Source organism: Onychostoma macrolepis, chromosome 07, assembly GCF_012432095.1.
Source record: "Onychostoma macrolepis isolate SWU-2019 chromosome 07, ASM1243209v1, whole genome shotgun sequence".
Classification (NCBI taxonomy): domain Eukaryota; kingdom Metazoa; phylum Chordata; class Actinopteri; order Cypriniformes; family Cyprinidae; genus Onychostoma; species Onychostoma macrolepis.
The window spans coordinates 44,554,967-44,568,728 of record NC_081161.1 but is presented as its reverse complement, the minus strand read 5'-3'; the positions used below and the strand labels follow the sequence as shown (position 1 = coordinate 44,568,728).

The following is a 13,762-nucleotide window of genomic DNA, read 5'->3' as shown; positions in this document are numbered from 1 at the left end:
TATATAATATAATGCTAATACAAATATTCATAATTTAAATTGTACATTGTAACACCAGGTCCTATAAACTTGTCAAAGCACAGTTCTTTATGGAACTTTATTAAAAAAGGGTTCTATTTAGAACCAAAAAGGGTTAAGAGGACAGGCAGTTCATTTGTATAAGTCAGGCTTATTTGAGAGCTCGCATCCAGTTTTCTGCGATTACATGACTGTGTTCTCATGTTACAATAAAGCGCTCCCCACTTTTGCATGGAAATGATTAAAATTATGCGGAACCATGATAGCTAGTGTGAACAATCAAACAAATAGCATAAAAAAGAATACCAAAATGAAGCAAACAAAAAATCTCTAAAATGTATTGTTTGTTACACTTTATTGTTATAATAGTTGTAAATGTTAGCCTATTAATACAAGTCATCAATTAACCAAAGAGGAAGTAATAATAAAACAAAAAGCCATAATAATAACAATAACAATAATAGCAATAATAATAAAAACACTTAAATCTAAAAACCTGATAAATTGCAAGACAAAAGAGACAATAATAGCATACAGTGCTGGTTTTGTAACATTATGCTATCTGTAGAATTGAAACAGTGGTGGATAAAGAAAGAGGAGATGTTGGCTAATTTAAGACTGGTTTGAATTCACTTTGGCAATTTGTAAATCATTTGTGCAGGATATACTTTGTGCAGTAAGTGGCGTTAATGTTTTTGAGGTATACATGTCCATTAATCAGACTAAAGAGAATATCTTGATTCATTTTTATATGTGAGTGGCAAGCTGTTGCCTTCTTATTCTGCAGATAAAACAGCTGTGCGTGACTTGAGGAAGGTTTATTGTAATAAGTAATTTAACAGACTTTCTGCCTTAACTTTCGTAAAATAAATAACTAAATTAAATGAGGAAATATACATCCATCTTACTTGCTTTTATCAATAGCATGAAGATAATTATCCCTCAGTGTATCACCCAGGTGAGCTCTGCATTAGTTTAATAGCAATACACTAAAATGGCTAGCAGTTATCAAAATGACTACTGTGCCAACTCATTGTAGAGGATTCTGTCACTTTACTAAAGTTTAAAGATTAAGTGTTTGGGTTAAAATTTAAATTCTCTCATTAGTTTTTACTCATTATTGTAGAACATCCATTTGATAGTATAATGTAACTATACTAATGGGGCTGCACAATAATAATAATAATAATAAAAAAATGATTATTGCATTTAATTTAAGTTTACACTTGTTGTGTCACAAGTCTGCAATAGACAAAATAAACAGGAAGTCAGCAATCATTGCAAAAATAAATAAAAGGAAAAAAAAAAAAGCTAATAAAATGCCATTATAATCCAGAAGATCTAGACACACAGAGCTTCAATAATTATATTCATTTAGTCAGCCAGTTGAACTACAGTGAGAGACAGATTTAGTGAGTATAACAGAGGGTTCTAATATTGTCATGTTGCTTTCTCTGAACAATTTAGCAAATTTAAATGACAGTTTTTTTTGTTTGTTTTTTTCATGCTGATAAAAGGACCGATGTGAAGTCCTTCCAGTCAGCCTTTGCATATTACTTGTCCTGTGAAATCATTTAACTAGGAGTTTCCATTGCTTTGTTGATGTATTTCCTTATAAGCATAACTGACCCAAATCAGCTAATCAAATGCATGTGATCCTGGACCACAAAACCAGTCATAAAGGTCAATTTTTTTTAATTGATATTTATATCATCTGAAAGCTGAATAAATATTTCCATTGATGTACGGTTTGTTAGGATCGGACAATATTTGGCTGAGATACAACTATTTGAAAATCTGGAATCTGAGGGTGCAAAAAAATCTAAATATTGATTAAATCGCCTTTAAAGTTGTCGAAACGAAGTTCTTAGCAATGCATATTACTAATCATAAATTAGGTTTTGATATATTTACGGTAGGAAATTTACAAAATATCTTCATTGAACATGATATTTACTTAATATCCTAATGATATAATTGGCATAATCATCATTTTGACCTATACAATGTATTGTTGACTATTGCTACAAATATACCTTATGACTGGTTTTGTGGTGCAGGGTCACATATATTATAAGGAATTATAATATTCAAAGGAATTATTTTTTCCATTTCTTACGAACATTAGCAGGGAGTTGTTCTGCCTTTTCAACAACACCTTTCACATTCTCATAGTTGGCTTTGGCTGCAATCTTAACGGCATCAAGCACAGAATCAGCTTCTGATGCTGCTTTGTATCCAGTGACTCCTCCTCCGATCGCTCCTGCAAGAGCTGCAGCTCCAAATATCACCCCTGCAGCAATACCTGAACCTGCTGCGGCTCCAATGCCAGCACCTGCAACTCCGGCCTCCGCCACTACTGTTCCTGCTGCTGCTGCTGTTGCTCCAGCTGCAACTCCTGCTTCCACTGCTGTGACTGTTCCTGCAGCTGCTGCTGTGGCTACTGCTGCTCCTGCCTCTGCTGCTATTACTGCCTCCACCACTCCAGCCACTGCAGATACTGCTGCTGTTCCTACTGCTGCTGCTCCTCCTCCTGCTGCTGCTACTGCTGCTTTGTCTTCTTTTCCATCACAAGCAGCTGCTGTCTCATTTTTTATTCCTTTCAGCAATGCCACAAGGGATGCCACTGGAACGCCCATGCCCAGAAAAGCACCTGTTAGTGCCCCTGCTGTCACTCCTGCAAACCTAATCAGAAGTTTTTTCAAAACAATATGCTTAGCTTTTTCTCTCTTCTCTTCTGGAGACAAATCAATCTCCTTTATATTCTCAATCTCCTGTTGAATTTCTTCCTCCACCATCTGAAACAGCTCATTGGTATAGCAGCCTTTCTCTTCCACCATCTTGTCAATGGTCCTCATCAGATTTCTTACCTGGACCCTGTTGCTTCTGTATCCCCACCAACGCCTTTTCCAGTATTTGTTGTCAATGACGTGACAGCGACCTCCACATTTATCAATGATTTCCTGTAGTTTTGGACTCTTCCTCACAAATTCCTCTATTGTTTGACCTTCTAGCTGTTCACCGTGAGTGAATAAGATCACTGAATGTTTCAGATTACATTCTGAGAAATATTCCCATATTTTTTCCTTAATCTTCTCTTCTTGTGATGTGTATCTTCCAATTTTCAGAACAATGGTTAAAACAGGAACACCTGCAGCACATTCAACCAGAGATCTAATTAGGTTTTCTTTGATAAAGTCCTCATCAACCTTTGTGTCATAGATTCCATATGTGTCGATAACTTTGATCTTTCTTCCATTAACCATTTTTTCTCCTGAGGAATAAGCTGCTGGTTCTGAATTAGGTGAAGATGCACAGGTAAATTTTTGTTTTCCAAGAATCGTATTTCCAGTGCTGCTTTTTCCATCTCCTGTTTTTCCAACAAGGAAAAAAATTCTCTCTGGAATTCTCTTGGACTCACTGGCTATTTGAAAAAGACACAGTTCTTATTGAACAACATGTTATTTTCTGTTATTTCAGATGCATTCAGAAATCTTACTAAAAGGAAAGTGCACACAAAAAGATATACAGGTGCATTAAAAAAAAAAATTATATCGTGAAAAAAAATCTTTTTTTGTGTAACTTATTTCAAAACGTGAAACTTTGTAAAGTAAAACATTTCAAAAGTTTTTATTGTATTTTTATTGTATTTTTATTTTGATGATTAGAGCTTACAGCTCATGAAAGTCAAAAATCCAGTATCTCAAAATATTACAATATTTACATTTGCGTTTCGTTAAATGACCATCCCTACTGTATCTTTTAAAGCTACTTCTACTTTTAAACCACAATAATGAAGAAGACTGCTAACTTGGCAATGGACCAAAAGACAATCATTGACACCCTCCACAAAGAGGGTAAGTCACAGAAGGTCATTACTGAAAGGTGTGGCTGTTTACAGAGTATTGTATCAAAGCATATTAAATGCAAAGTTGACTGGAAGGAAGAAATTGGACAGGAAAAGGTGCATAAGCAACAGAGATGACCACAAGCTTCAGAATACTGTTAAGCAAAGCCTATTCAAACACCTGGGAGAGCTTCACAAGGAGTGGACTGAAGCTGGAGTGAGTGCATCAAGAGACACCACGCTCAGACATCTTCAGGAAAAGGGCTTTCAAGCCACTTCTGAAACAGAAATAACGTCAGAAGCGTCTTACCTGGGCTGTGGAGAAAAAGAACTGGACTGTTGCTCAGTGGTCAAAAGTCCTCTTTTCAGATAAATGTACATTTTGCATTTCATTTGGAAATCCAGGTCTGGAGTCTGGAGGAAGAGTGGAGAGGCACAGAATCCAAGCTGCTTGAAGTCCAGTGTGAAGTTTCTGAAGTCAGTGATGATTTGGGGTGCGTGACGTCTGCTGGTGTCCGTCCATTGTGTTTTATAAATTCCAAAGTCAATGCAGCCGTCTACCAGGAGATTTTGGAGCACTTCATGCTTCCATCTGCTGACAAACTTCATGGAGATGCTGTTCTCCTTTTTCCTGATTTTCCTTGATTACCTGCCCACAGTGCCAAAACCACTTCCAAGTGGTTTGCTGACCATGATATTACTGTGCTTGATTGGCCAGCCAACATGCCTGACTTGAACCCCATGTGGAATCTATGGGATATTTTCAAGAGAAAGATGAGAAACAGTTGATCCAACAATACAGACGAGCTGAAGGCTCAATATGCCTCAGCAGTGCCACAGGCTGATCGCTTCCATGCCACACCTCACTGATGCTGGAGTTTGTGCTAAAGGAGCCCCGACCAAGTATTGAGTGCATAAATGAACATACTTTAAAGAACTTGAACTTTTCTGTTTGCAAATCCTTTTTTATTATTATTGATTTCAGGAAATATTAGAATATTTTGAGATACTGGATTTTTGACTTTCGTGAGCTGTAAACTCTAATCTAAAAAAGATTTAAAAGCTAATTCTAATCTAAAAGCTAATTCATGCATTCATGACCTCTAGAATGGACTATTGTAATGCACTGCTAGCTGGTTGTCCGGCATCTTCAATAAACAAGCTACAGATAATCCAAAATGCAGCGGCTAGAGTCCTTACCAGGTCAAGAAAATATGATCATATTACCCCAATTTTACGGACTCTGCACTGGCTACCTATTAAGTTCCTCATCAGTTACAAAATAATATTACTTGCCTATAAGGCCCTAAATGGTTTAGCTCCTGCGTACCTAACTAGTCTTCTACCACGCTACAATCCAACCCGCTCCCTAAGGTCGCAAAACTCTGGACTTTTGGTAGTACCTAGGATAGCAAAGTCCACTAAAGGAGGTAGAGCTTTTTCACATTTGGCTCCCAAACTCTGGAATAGCCTTCCTGATAACGTCCGGGGTTCAGACACATTCTCTCTGTTTAAATCTAGATTAAAGACACATCTCTTTAGCCAAGCATTCACATAATGCATCTCATAATCTTGTACTGCAGTTATATCTGCTCAAATGCACATTATTATTCTATAGCTTGGGTTGAACAAATCATTTTTGCTTGGATGGAACAGCAGCTGCACCATTATGTCTCTATTTGTTTCTCTGATTCTGCCACGGGATTAACATCCTGTGGTAATTAGGAATTACTGAAGCTTCAGTCTGGATCCAATCCTTAAATGGTCTGAGATGACCAAACACCTGAGAAGAGATGATGCCAACCCCTCAGAGGACCTCAGAGGATGCCAACCCTCAGACAATATACAGAATTACCAAATTTTTCCATAAATTAAATATATTAAGTTTCTACAATATATAAATATATTGTAGACTTAATTTCCTGTAAAGCTGCTTTGCAACGATTTGTATCGTAAAAAGCGCTATACAAATAAACCTTGAAAATTGAATTAATCATCAAAATAAATAAAAAACTTTTGAAATGTCAATTACTTTACATGTAATGAATATAGAATATATGAAAGTTTCACTTTTTGAAATAAGTTACAAAAAAAAAAAATCACTTTATTTTGAGATGCACCTGTAATTTACTCTCATTATTTATTAAATATTTTGAATAATGATGAAGTCCAAACAATACTGGGCCCCATTGACTTGTATGTACAAATAACACTATGAAGTTCTTCAAAACATCATTTTTTTTATGTTCCACAGATGAAAGAAAGTCATACATGTTTGTAATGACATACACGAGGGTTAATGATGACAGAATTTCTTTCTTTTTTTCTTTTTTTTTTGGTGAACCATCCCTTTAATATTTTGATGGCTAATAATAATCTTAAGAAGTTATGTGATAAATTAGTTAAAATGAATGTGGCAATACAAATTCTCCTATTAAATTATGTGCCATCATGCACAAAGCATTTATCTATTGTAGGTCTGTGTATATAAAATTATATTTTTCCATGTTTTTTAATAATTACTTAACAAATATTAATGTTTGACTCTGTGATTTCTTACCTCCCATTTTTTCTGTGTCCACTTAAGGTTAATACCTGAAATGTGAGGGGGAAAAAAGACAATGATGAAATCTTATTTACACCTTCACACCGTAATTGTTATTCCCAAAGAGTAGAGTATGTACTAACAATGCGTGCATGATTTTTCACATGTAGCATATCACACTACAGGACAATGAGAGTTATACAATTTACATAGGATTCAAGGTTTATGTTTTATATGGTCTCAGGGAATCAAACCCATGATCTTGGCATTGCTAGCAGATTCTCTACTGCTTGAGCAACAGGAATGATAACCTAATGCTGGACATATAGCAGCACATTAAATGTTTGAATTACGAAACATTATATGCACACTTTATGAAGTATGTCATGAGTTTTGTTTTGTTTTTGATTGACAGTTGAACACCACAGGTCAATAGGCCTATTAGTGGTCATCCAGAAACCAGACTCCTATAAGCTTTATTTAATATGCCTGAAAGTGGAGGACATAAGCGTATAAGATTTAATTCCACAGTAAATCTGATATCCAAATATCTTCAAGCAAAACCAAATGAAAAACCTTTTTATTTATTTTTCTTTTTTTCTTTAGCCTCGTCATGCCCATTTCATTTGCAGAGGTATATTTATGTCAGAGAAATAGTGGAGTTGTATGCACTGTTCACACTGTTTTATGGTTGCTTTTGTCGGTAGCTTTAGTAACTTGCTGTTTTGTGATATCTGGAGTTCATTTTCTATTCAAAATGATGCATTAATACTTAAACACTATCAACTGATCGTTTCCATCATTGTGTATTGTGCAAGTATTGAGGTCTCTGTGTTCATTTGTGTAATAACTATATTGAGTAGACATAAAGGGTAACAAGCTATCTGTTTGCAGTACATGTTTGTAAGTGAACAACATGCTTTAAAGTTTACAAACCATAACTTAGGGAAATGTTCTTGAGTATTGCAGAGTAATCTTAAAAAAAAAAAAAAAAAGTAGAAATTACTCATCAAACTCTAAATGGCCACGTTACATTTACTTATTTCCTTTCCTAATTTTATATAACTTACTGTAGTTAAGTAGATTTGAACATACATGTTAATGGTCAATGTACTGAGGGTGGCATTGCTTTTACCTGCAGAGACTTTCCTTCAATTGTACCGGTACACTGAAAAAAAGTATATAAGTAAATAAGTAAAATATTTTTTTTCTTTTGCAAGTTTTTGCACATACACACACACACACACACATACATATATATATAATTTATTTATTTATTTATTTTTTTAAGTATGTAATTAAGTAAATCTGAATGCAAGATCATGTAGGCTAACTAGTAAGTGTAAGTGTAAAATTTAACTATGTTACACATTTAATTTAGCTTGTGAACTTGTAAAATGCTGTTCAAATGAAAATAACAAAATTAATAAATATTTTATAATTTCTCTGAATGAGATTCATAGAGTCAAGTAAAAGATTGAGACATTCATCATTACAGGTAGCCACGCCTCAAACTTACATCATTGGTTGAGCTAGACAGTGAAGATTTGGGCCTGCTTGTGGTTCAGATTTCAGAGTATAAACAAGGTTTTAATAGTCACAGAGGGTTTTTTTATTTTTTATTTTTTAAGGTATCTCTGGCTATTGTCCATATACTTGGTGTCATTGTCTGCACAATCCAAGTATTTCACATGTATAGTGTAAGTGCATAAATCGTGAGCTTTGGCTTTACATCACATGTGATCTTCTCATTCAGTGTGAGCTAGTGCATCTCAATACCTCACTGAACCAATACCATGGCAAAAACCTAAAACAGGAAAAGTATTTAAAAAATAGATGACAGAACATTGTTGTTTGCAGTATTCATACAAGGATCAAAACAAATTAAAGTTTTTAACTGCCCTCAAGGCTAATTATATTATCAATCACATTCATTAAACTGTCATTTAGTGACGAGTGATATGACCAAAATCTCATTGCCTTCCCATTCCCCGTTCATTTAGCATTGTATTGAGGAACTGAGCTACTGTAGTAACATGATGTTAAAGTGTTAAATGCTCAATGTTATTCTACAAAAAAAAAAAAATTATCATAATTGGATTACTGTACATCAAGTAGTAACAAGATACTTAGAGTGTATAGTAGAGTATATTTTTAGACCTTTACACTTGATTTGTCCATTAGTATGATTAGTTCACTGATACAAGGATGTCTTTATGTCAGACTAAAAGCAAAGAAATGAATGTTTGTATAGCAGGATATATTCAGAATTTCATGCCCATTTTGTCCTTCTATAATGAACCAAAATTACAGCCATTTTTAATTTATATGTATTTGACTGAACTGCCTAAAGATGCATCAAAGCTAAAATGTCAGGTATATGTGGGTTGTCATATACTCTGTCTGTTGTCAGAAATTTGAGAAAGTTCAGAAAGAGTCATTTTAATAATTTCTAAATTTACTTGCTACTTTAGGCTTAAGGGCCAGTTGAAAGCTCACTGTTATTGCTTTGACTGCCTGCCATTTATCTGCATAAAATTGTTTTATCATTTTATTTATTTATTTATTTAAAGAAAGTCTAGCTGTGTTTTACTCGTGCAATCAGTTGTGCTAAGAGCTTTGAAAATTTGTCAAAAAGTATAGAAAATTATCATTTTAAAATTAATAAATTAAAATGTATTCATTTTGTGATATTGAGACCAAATCTATTCCAAAACTATAATCAATAAACGGATTTTATAAAGCTCATAATTAGATTTAAAATGCATCAATGTATATCAGTCTCACAGAAGACCTGGACAACTCAGCAGTTATCTGCATTAACACAAAATAATTCACTACCACATAATACATGCTTTTATAATAATTCATAAATTGTGTTTTAAATATTTGTATATAAACCACTGCTACATTTATTATTTATCCACTATAACGACATGATGAATATTATGCCCTGTCAAAACATTTCAGAACACAAATGTGATACTAAACATTAATATGAATTTTCATACACACCTGCAGTTTGTGAAGAGCATCTGGATGAATAACAGTCTGCTCAGAAATTATGCTCTATTTATTGTTGAGTCCCTCCCAAGTCTCGACCAATCATGTCTTATTTGAAATTTGAATAATCAATATTAAACACACTTTCTTTTTTAAGCTGGTACAAAAATGGCTTCCTCTATACAACGTTTCATTGGATTAGTCTGTTGTTGTATACTGTTGTATACAAATAAGATTTGACTGAAATCGCAACCCATGGTAGTCTCTTTTACTAATGAAACATAACCTCAGAGAGCTACAAAAAGAAAAAGAAAAAAAGAAAAAAGCTCTAAGTAAGGCTGTGTTCGATACGACCATGTATATCGTCACATACTACTTGATACAAGCAGTGAAGCATGCTTAATTTGATTGCAAGAATGTTTAAAAAAAAAAAAATGAATAAAGTATAATATATAGGCTACAACAAGGTTTAATCTGACCGTAGAGGAACACAACCAGGGTTGCCTGATATAAAGAGATGAAATCCCCGAAACAGAGCTTCACACTTGTGCAATACAGAAATATCTGCTAAGTGTGTTAACAATTTTTGTCAACCTGGCAACCATGTGCACGCACTCTCTCTCTCCAATATGGATAAAAGGAGCTGGATTCTGAAAACACAGGTAAGCTTGAAGTACACTCCGAAAAGTGTAATTCCTCAAGCGAGATTGTGTATATGAACTACCTCCTTTTTTGCAGCTATTTCTCTATTAACAGTGATACTGTGGCTTTAATTGCTTCGAAAACCATGATGTAACCAATTCCTTGCTGAGAAAGATAATGTAGTTCTTCAGCGGTTAAGCTATTTTGTTGATAAAATTGCAGGGCAGCACTGAGAAGATTCTTTGTTGCTGAATGTCTACACAGACTGTTGTGAATGCTGAATGTGTGTGCGTGCAGCGTGATGTGTCCAGTGTTAACATGAAATCTACACCATTACCTATATTATTATATTGTGGTACAGTTATGGAGGCCCTTCCAAATGCAGAGGTCTACTGACTGCCTATTAGCATTGGCCCTATAGTGTGCAGCGTTTAATAAATAGCTGTTTTACTCAGTTCTGCTGAGGTGAAATTTAGTGCAGTCATGTATCATGATGCTTATCATATCACGGCCTATGCATCGGGATATGTACTGCATTATGACTTTGTTGGCGATACACAGCCCTAAGTATGACAGAGCATTTATTCAGTAAAACCATAGATATTCTTTTATCATTGAACAAAGACTTTCAAAGTTTATTGGATAAACACTATTTATCACAAGGCATTCTACTTTTATCATATATGTACAATTTCTGGTTCATTTTCATCCACATGGGCCTTCATCAGAATCCCATTATATGCCCACCTTATGTATGCAAATCATTTTTAATTGGAAACATTTTATTAGACTCCCTAAACTTTCCCCAGCCCTACTGGCCTTGACTAGAGAAAGGCATTATTCAGAAGTTGTTCCTCAGACTAAACTTGAAACATGAGAGAGAGACAGAAAATGAAGTAAAAGAACGTCTCGGTTACGTATGTAACCCTCGTTCCCTGAAGAAGGGAACGGAGACGTCACGTCGGATGACCGACGAATTGGGATCTCGCCAGAGAGACCAATCCACTTCGAGAGTAACTAAACGAGCCAATGGACATTGGCATGCGATCATTGCATCCAGCTACCGCTGATCACAGCGTGAGTATAAGAGGCAGCGGGTGCACCGCATTAATTCATGCTTTCGCTGAGGAGCCGAGCCGGTGACCCGGCCGCTCAACGGTGGTACAGCGACTGTGGCGATGGGACGTGACGTCTCCGTTCCCTTCTTCTACATACGTAACCGAGACGTTCCCTTTCAGTCGGTCACTCCGAGTCACGTCGGATGACCGACGAATTGGGATCCCTACCAAAACGCCACAGGAGCTGCCCCTTCCAGTGCCCTGTGTAGGCCTCCTAATCCTTCCTATAAGGCAGACGATAGGACCGGGCTCTACACAGAGAAGGTCAACTACTGTTGTTCCTTGGGCAACCCAGACAGTAGGACTTGGATAACACTGGGAAGCGTGCCCTTCCGTTTGGAAGAGGCACACTGCGGAGTCACCTCCTCCCAGAGGGGGTTAAGTGGCATTTAGACATGTGAAGTAACCCCGTAGGGCCCTATTGCACATGGAAGTCTCTGAGATGGCACAGGCTGCATCATTAGAGATGGCAGAACGTGGTCTGCCAGGGGAAACACGGCTCTAATAAGCATACCGTGGAATACACATATGGAATCCCGGCAGGGTCTCTCATATGGGCACTAGCCTCACATCAGATATCAAGAAAAAAATCGCTCCGCCACGTCCGGACGCCGGAGTGCTGGAGGACTCGACAGGGTTTGCCTGGTTAAGGAACTCTCTGGATAATTAGGCGAAAGAACGCCGCAAGTCGACTCTGAGCCGGGCCTCTCAGTGCCACTACCCGTTTGAGGTGAGAACACAGGAGGAAACCGGTTCGACGCGTAGGTTATAAAACCTAGCGAACGTGTTAGGAGTCGCCCAACCTGCAGCCCTACAGATGACTGCTAGCGAGGCACCACGAGCCAGCGCCCAGGACGATGCGACCGGCCAGGGACCACACATGGAGTTTCTACAAGTCTGGACGCGGGTGCCAGAGGGTGCCCCGTCTCTGAGAAAGCAGATCCTTCCTCAGAGGAATCGGCCAGGGAGGGGCTGTCGCGAGGAGCATGAGTTCCGGGAACCAGGTCCTGTTGGGCCAATATGGAGCCACTAACAAGACCTGCTCCTCGTCCTCCCTGATCTTGCACAGTGTCTGTGCTAGCAGGCTCACTGGGGGGAACGCAAATTTGCGCAGGCCCAGGGGCCAGCTGTGTGCCAGAGCATCCGTGCCGAGCGTTGCCTTGGACAGGGAATAAAACCACTGGCAGTGGGTGGTTTCTGGAGACGCAAACAGGTCTACCTGAGCAACTCCGAACCGACTCCAAAACTTCACCGACTTTGGTGAAGACGCGAGGCGAAAGGGACAGCCCGAAGGGCAGGACCTTGTACTGATATGCCCGACCCTCGAACGCAAATCGCAGGAATGGCCTGTGTCGTGGGAGAATCGAGACATGAAAGTACGCGTCCTTCAGGTCGATCGCTGCAAACCAATCTAGGGGACGGACGCACCCAAAAATGCGTTTCTGCGTCAACATTTTGAACGGCATTTTGTGAAGTGCACGGTTCAAAACTCGCAGATCCAAGATCGGTCGTAACCCACCGCTTTTCTTGGGCACAATGAAGTAAGGGCTGTAAAACCCCGAACTCATATCGGCTGGAGGGACCGGCTCTATTGCGTCCTTCGCCAGCAGGACTGCAATTTCCGCACGCAAGACAGGGGCATCGACGGCCTTGACTGAAGTGAACCGGATGCCCCCGAACCTGGGGGGACGCCGGGCGAACTGAATCGCGTAGCTGAGTCTGATGGTCCGCAGGAGCCACCGAGACGGACTGGGGAGCGCTAGCCAGGCTCCGCGAGACCGTGCCAGCGGGACCAATGGCATAGCCGTCATCTCTGGGTCTGGCTCGGACAACGCTACCACACCCGAAGGGGGCAACGCAGACGGGTCGTCATCCCCAGAGAGAGAGGACTCGCCCTCCGATGCAGCGATCGACATCTGGTCGTCAAAGGGGGCACCGAAGGAAACGAGTGATGCATTCTGTCCAGCCGAGGGCCCAGCACGCTCCTTCGGCAGCTCCACCGGCTGCGGAGTGCTTGAGGGGTGAGTAACTCCTCTTGAGGAAGCCCTCACTGTCACCCTCAGATCACCTCTGACTCCACCGGATACAGCGCCGCCCCGGGAACGAACTCTGGATCGCGGCAGAGGCAGAGGGACTCCGCCATGTTTGACATAGCGGAGTCTATTATGCGACTCCGAGATGGTCGTGTCCCCACAAGAAGAACATGAACCATCCACGAAAACTTCCTCAGTGTGCTGAATGCCCAGACACGTGAGGCAGCGATCGTGACCGTCCTGAGGCGCCAGGAAACGACCACACCCAGAAACGCACGGGTGATAAGACATCTTTAAAAAGACGCGATCACCCGTGTTGCTCTTTTAGAGAAATTTGCTCTTTATTAAGTGCTGAAGCACGCAGGGGAGCTGGCCACCACACACTCCTAGTGTGAATGTCTTCACGGGAATCGACCTCTTCTCCCATGAGACCGCGACCACCGCTGCTGCGCTGTAACGCCCGCACTCGCTCGCTCTTCGCACTCGCAGGAAAGGAGAGCAGCAGTGATTCACCGCCGCTCGGCTCCGAAGCGAAAGCATGAATTAATGCGGTGCA

The 13,762-nt window shown here is 39.1% G+C and overlaps 1 protein-coding gene across 1 annotated transcript; it reads right to left on the bottom strand.

Annotated features, from left to right (window-relative positions):
• Positions 1-2,117: 2,117 nt before the first annotated feature.
• Positions 2,118-13,089, bottom strand: LOC131543888 (uncharacterized). The gene is made up of 2 exons (XM_058781696.1): positions 12,924-13,089; positions 2,118-3,442 (listed from the first exon to the last, which is right to left on the bottom strand). The coding sequence occupies exons 1-2, from the start codon at positions 13,087-13,089 to the stop codon at positions 2,118-2,120; spliced, it is 1,491 nt and encodes a 496-aa protein (XP_058637679.1).
• Positions 13,090-13,762: the final 673 nt, after the last annotated feature.

What these genes read in the sequence shown, in the direction of transcription:
- LOC131543888 (XM_058781696.1), bottom strand. Translation starts at nt 13,089, where the DNA reads ATGTCGATCGCTGCATCGGAGGGCGAGTCCTCTCTCTCTGGGGATGAC. An exon ending in AGCCTGGCTAGCGCTCCCCA is followed by an intron (nt 3,443 to 12,923) that starts GTCCGTCTCGGT and finishes TTTTTCAAATAG; the next exon opens with CCAGTGAGTCCAAGAGAATT.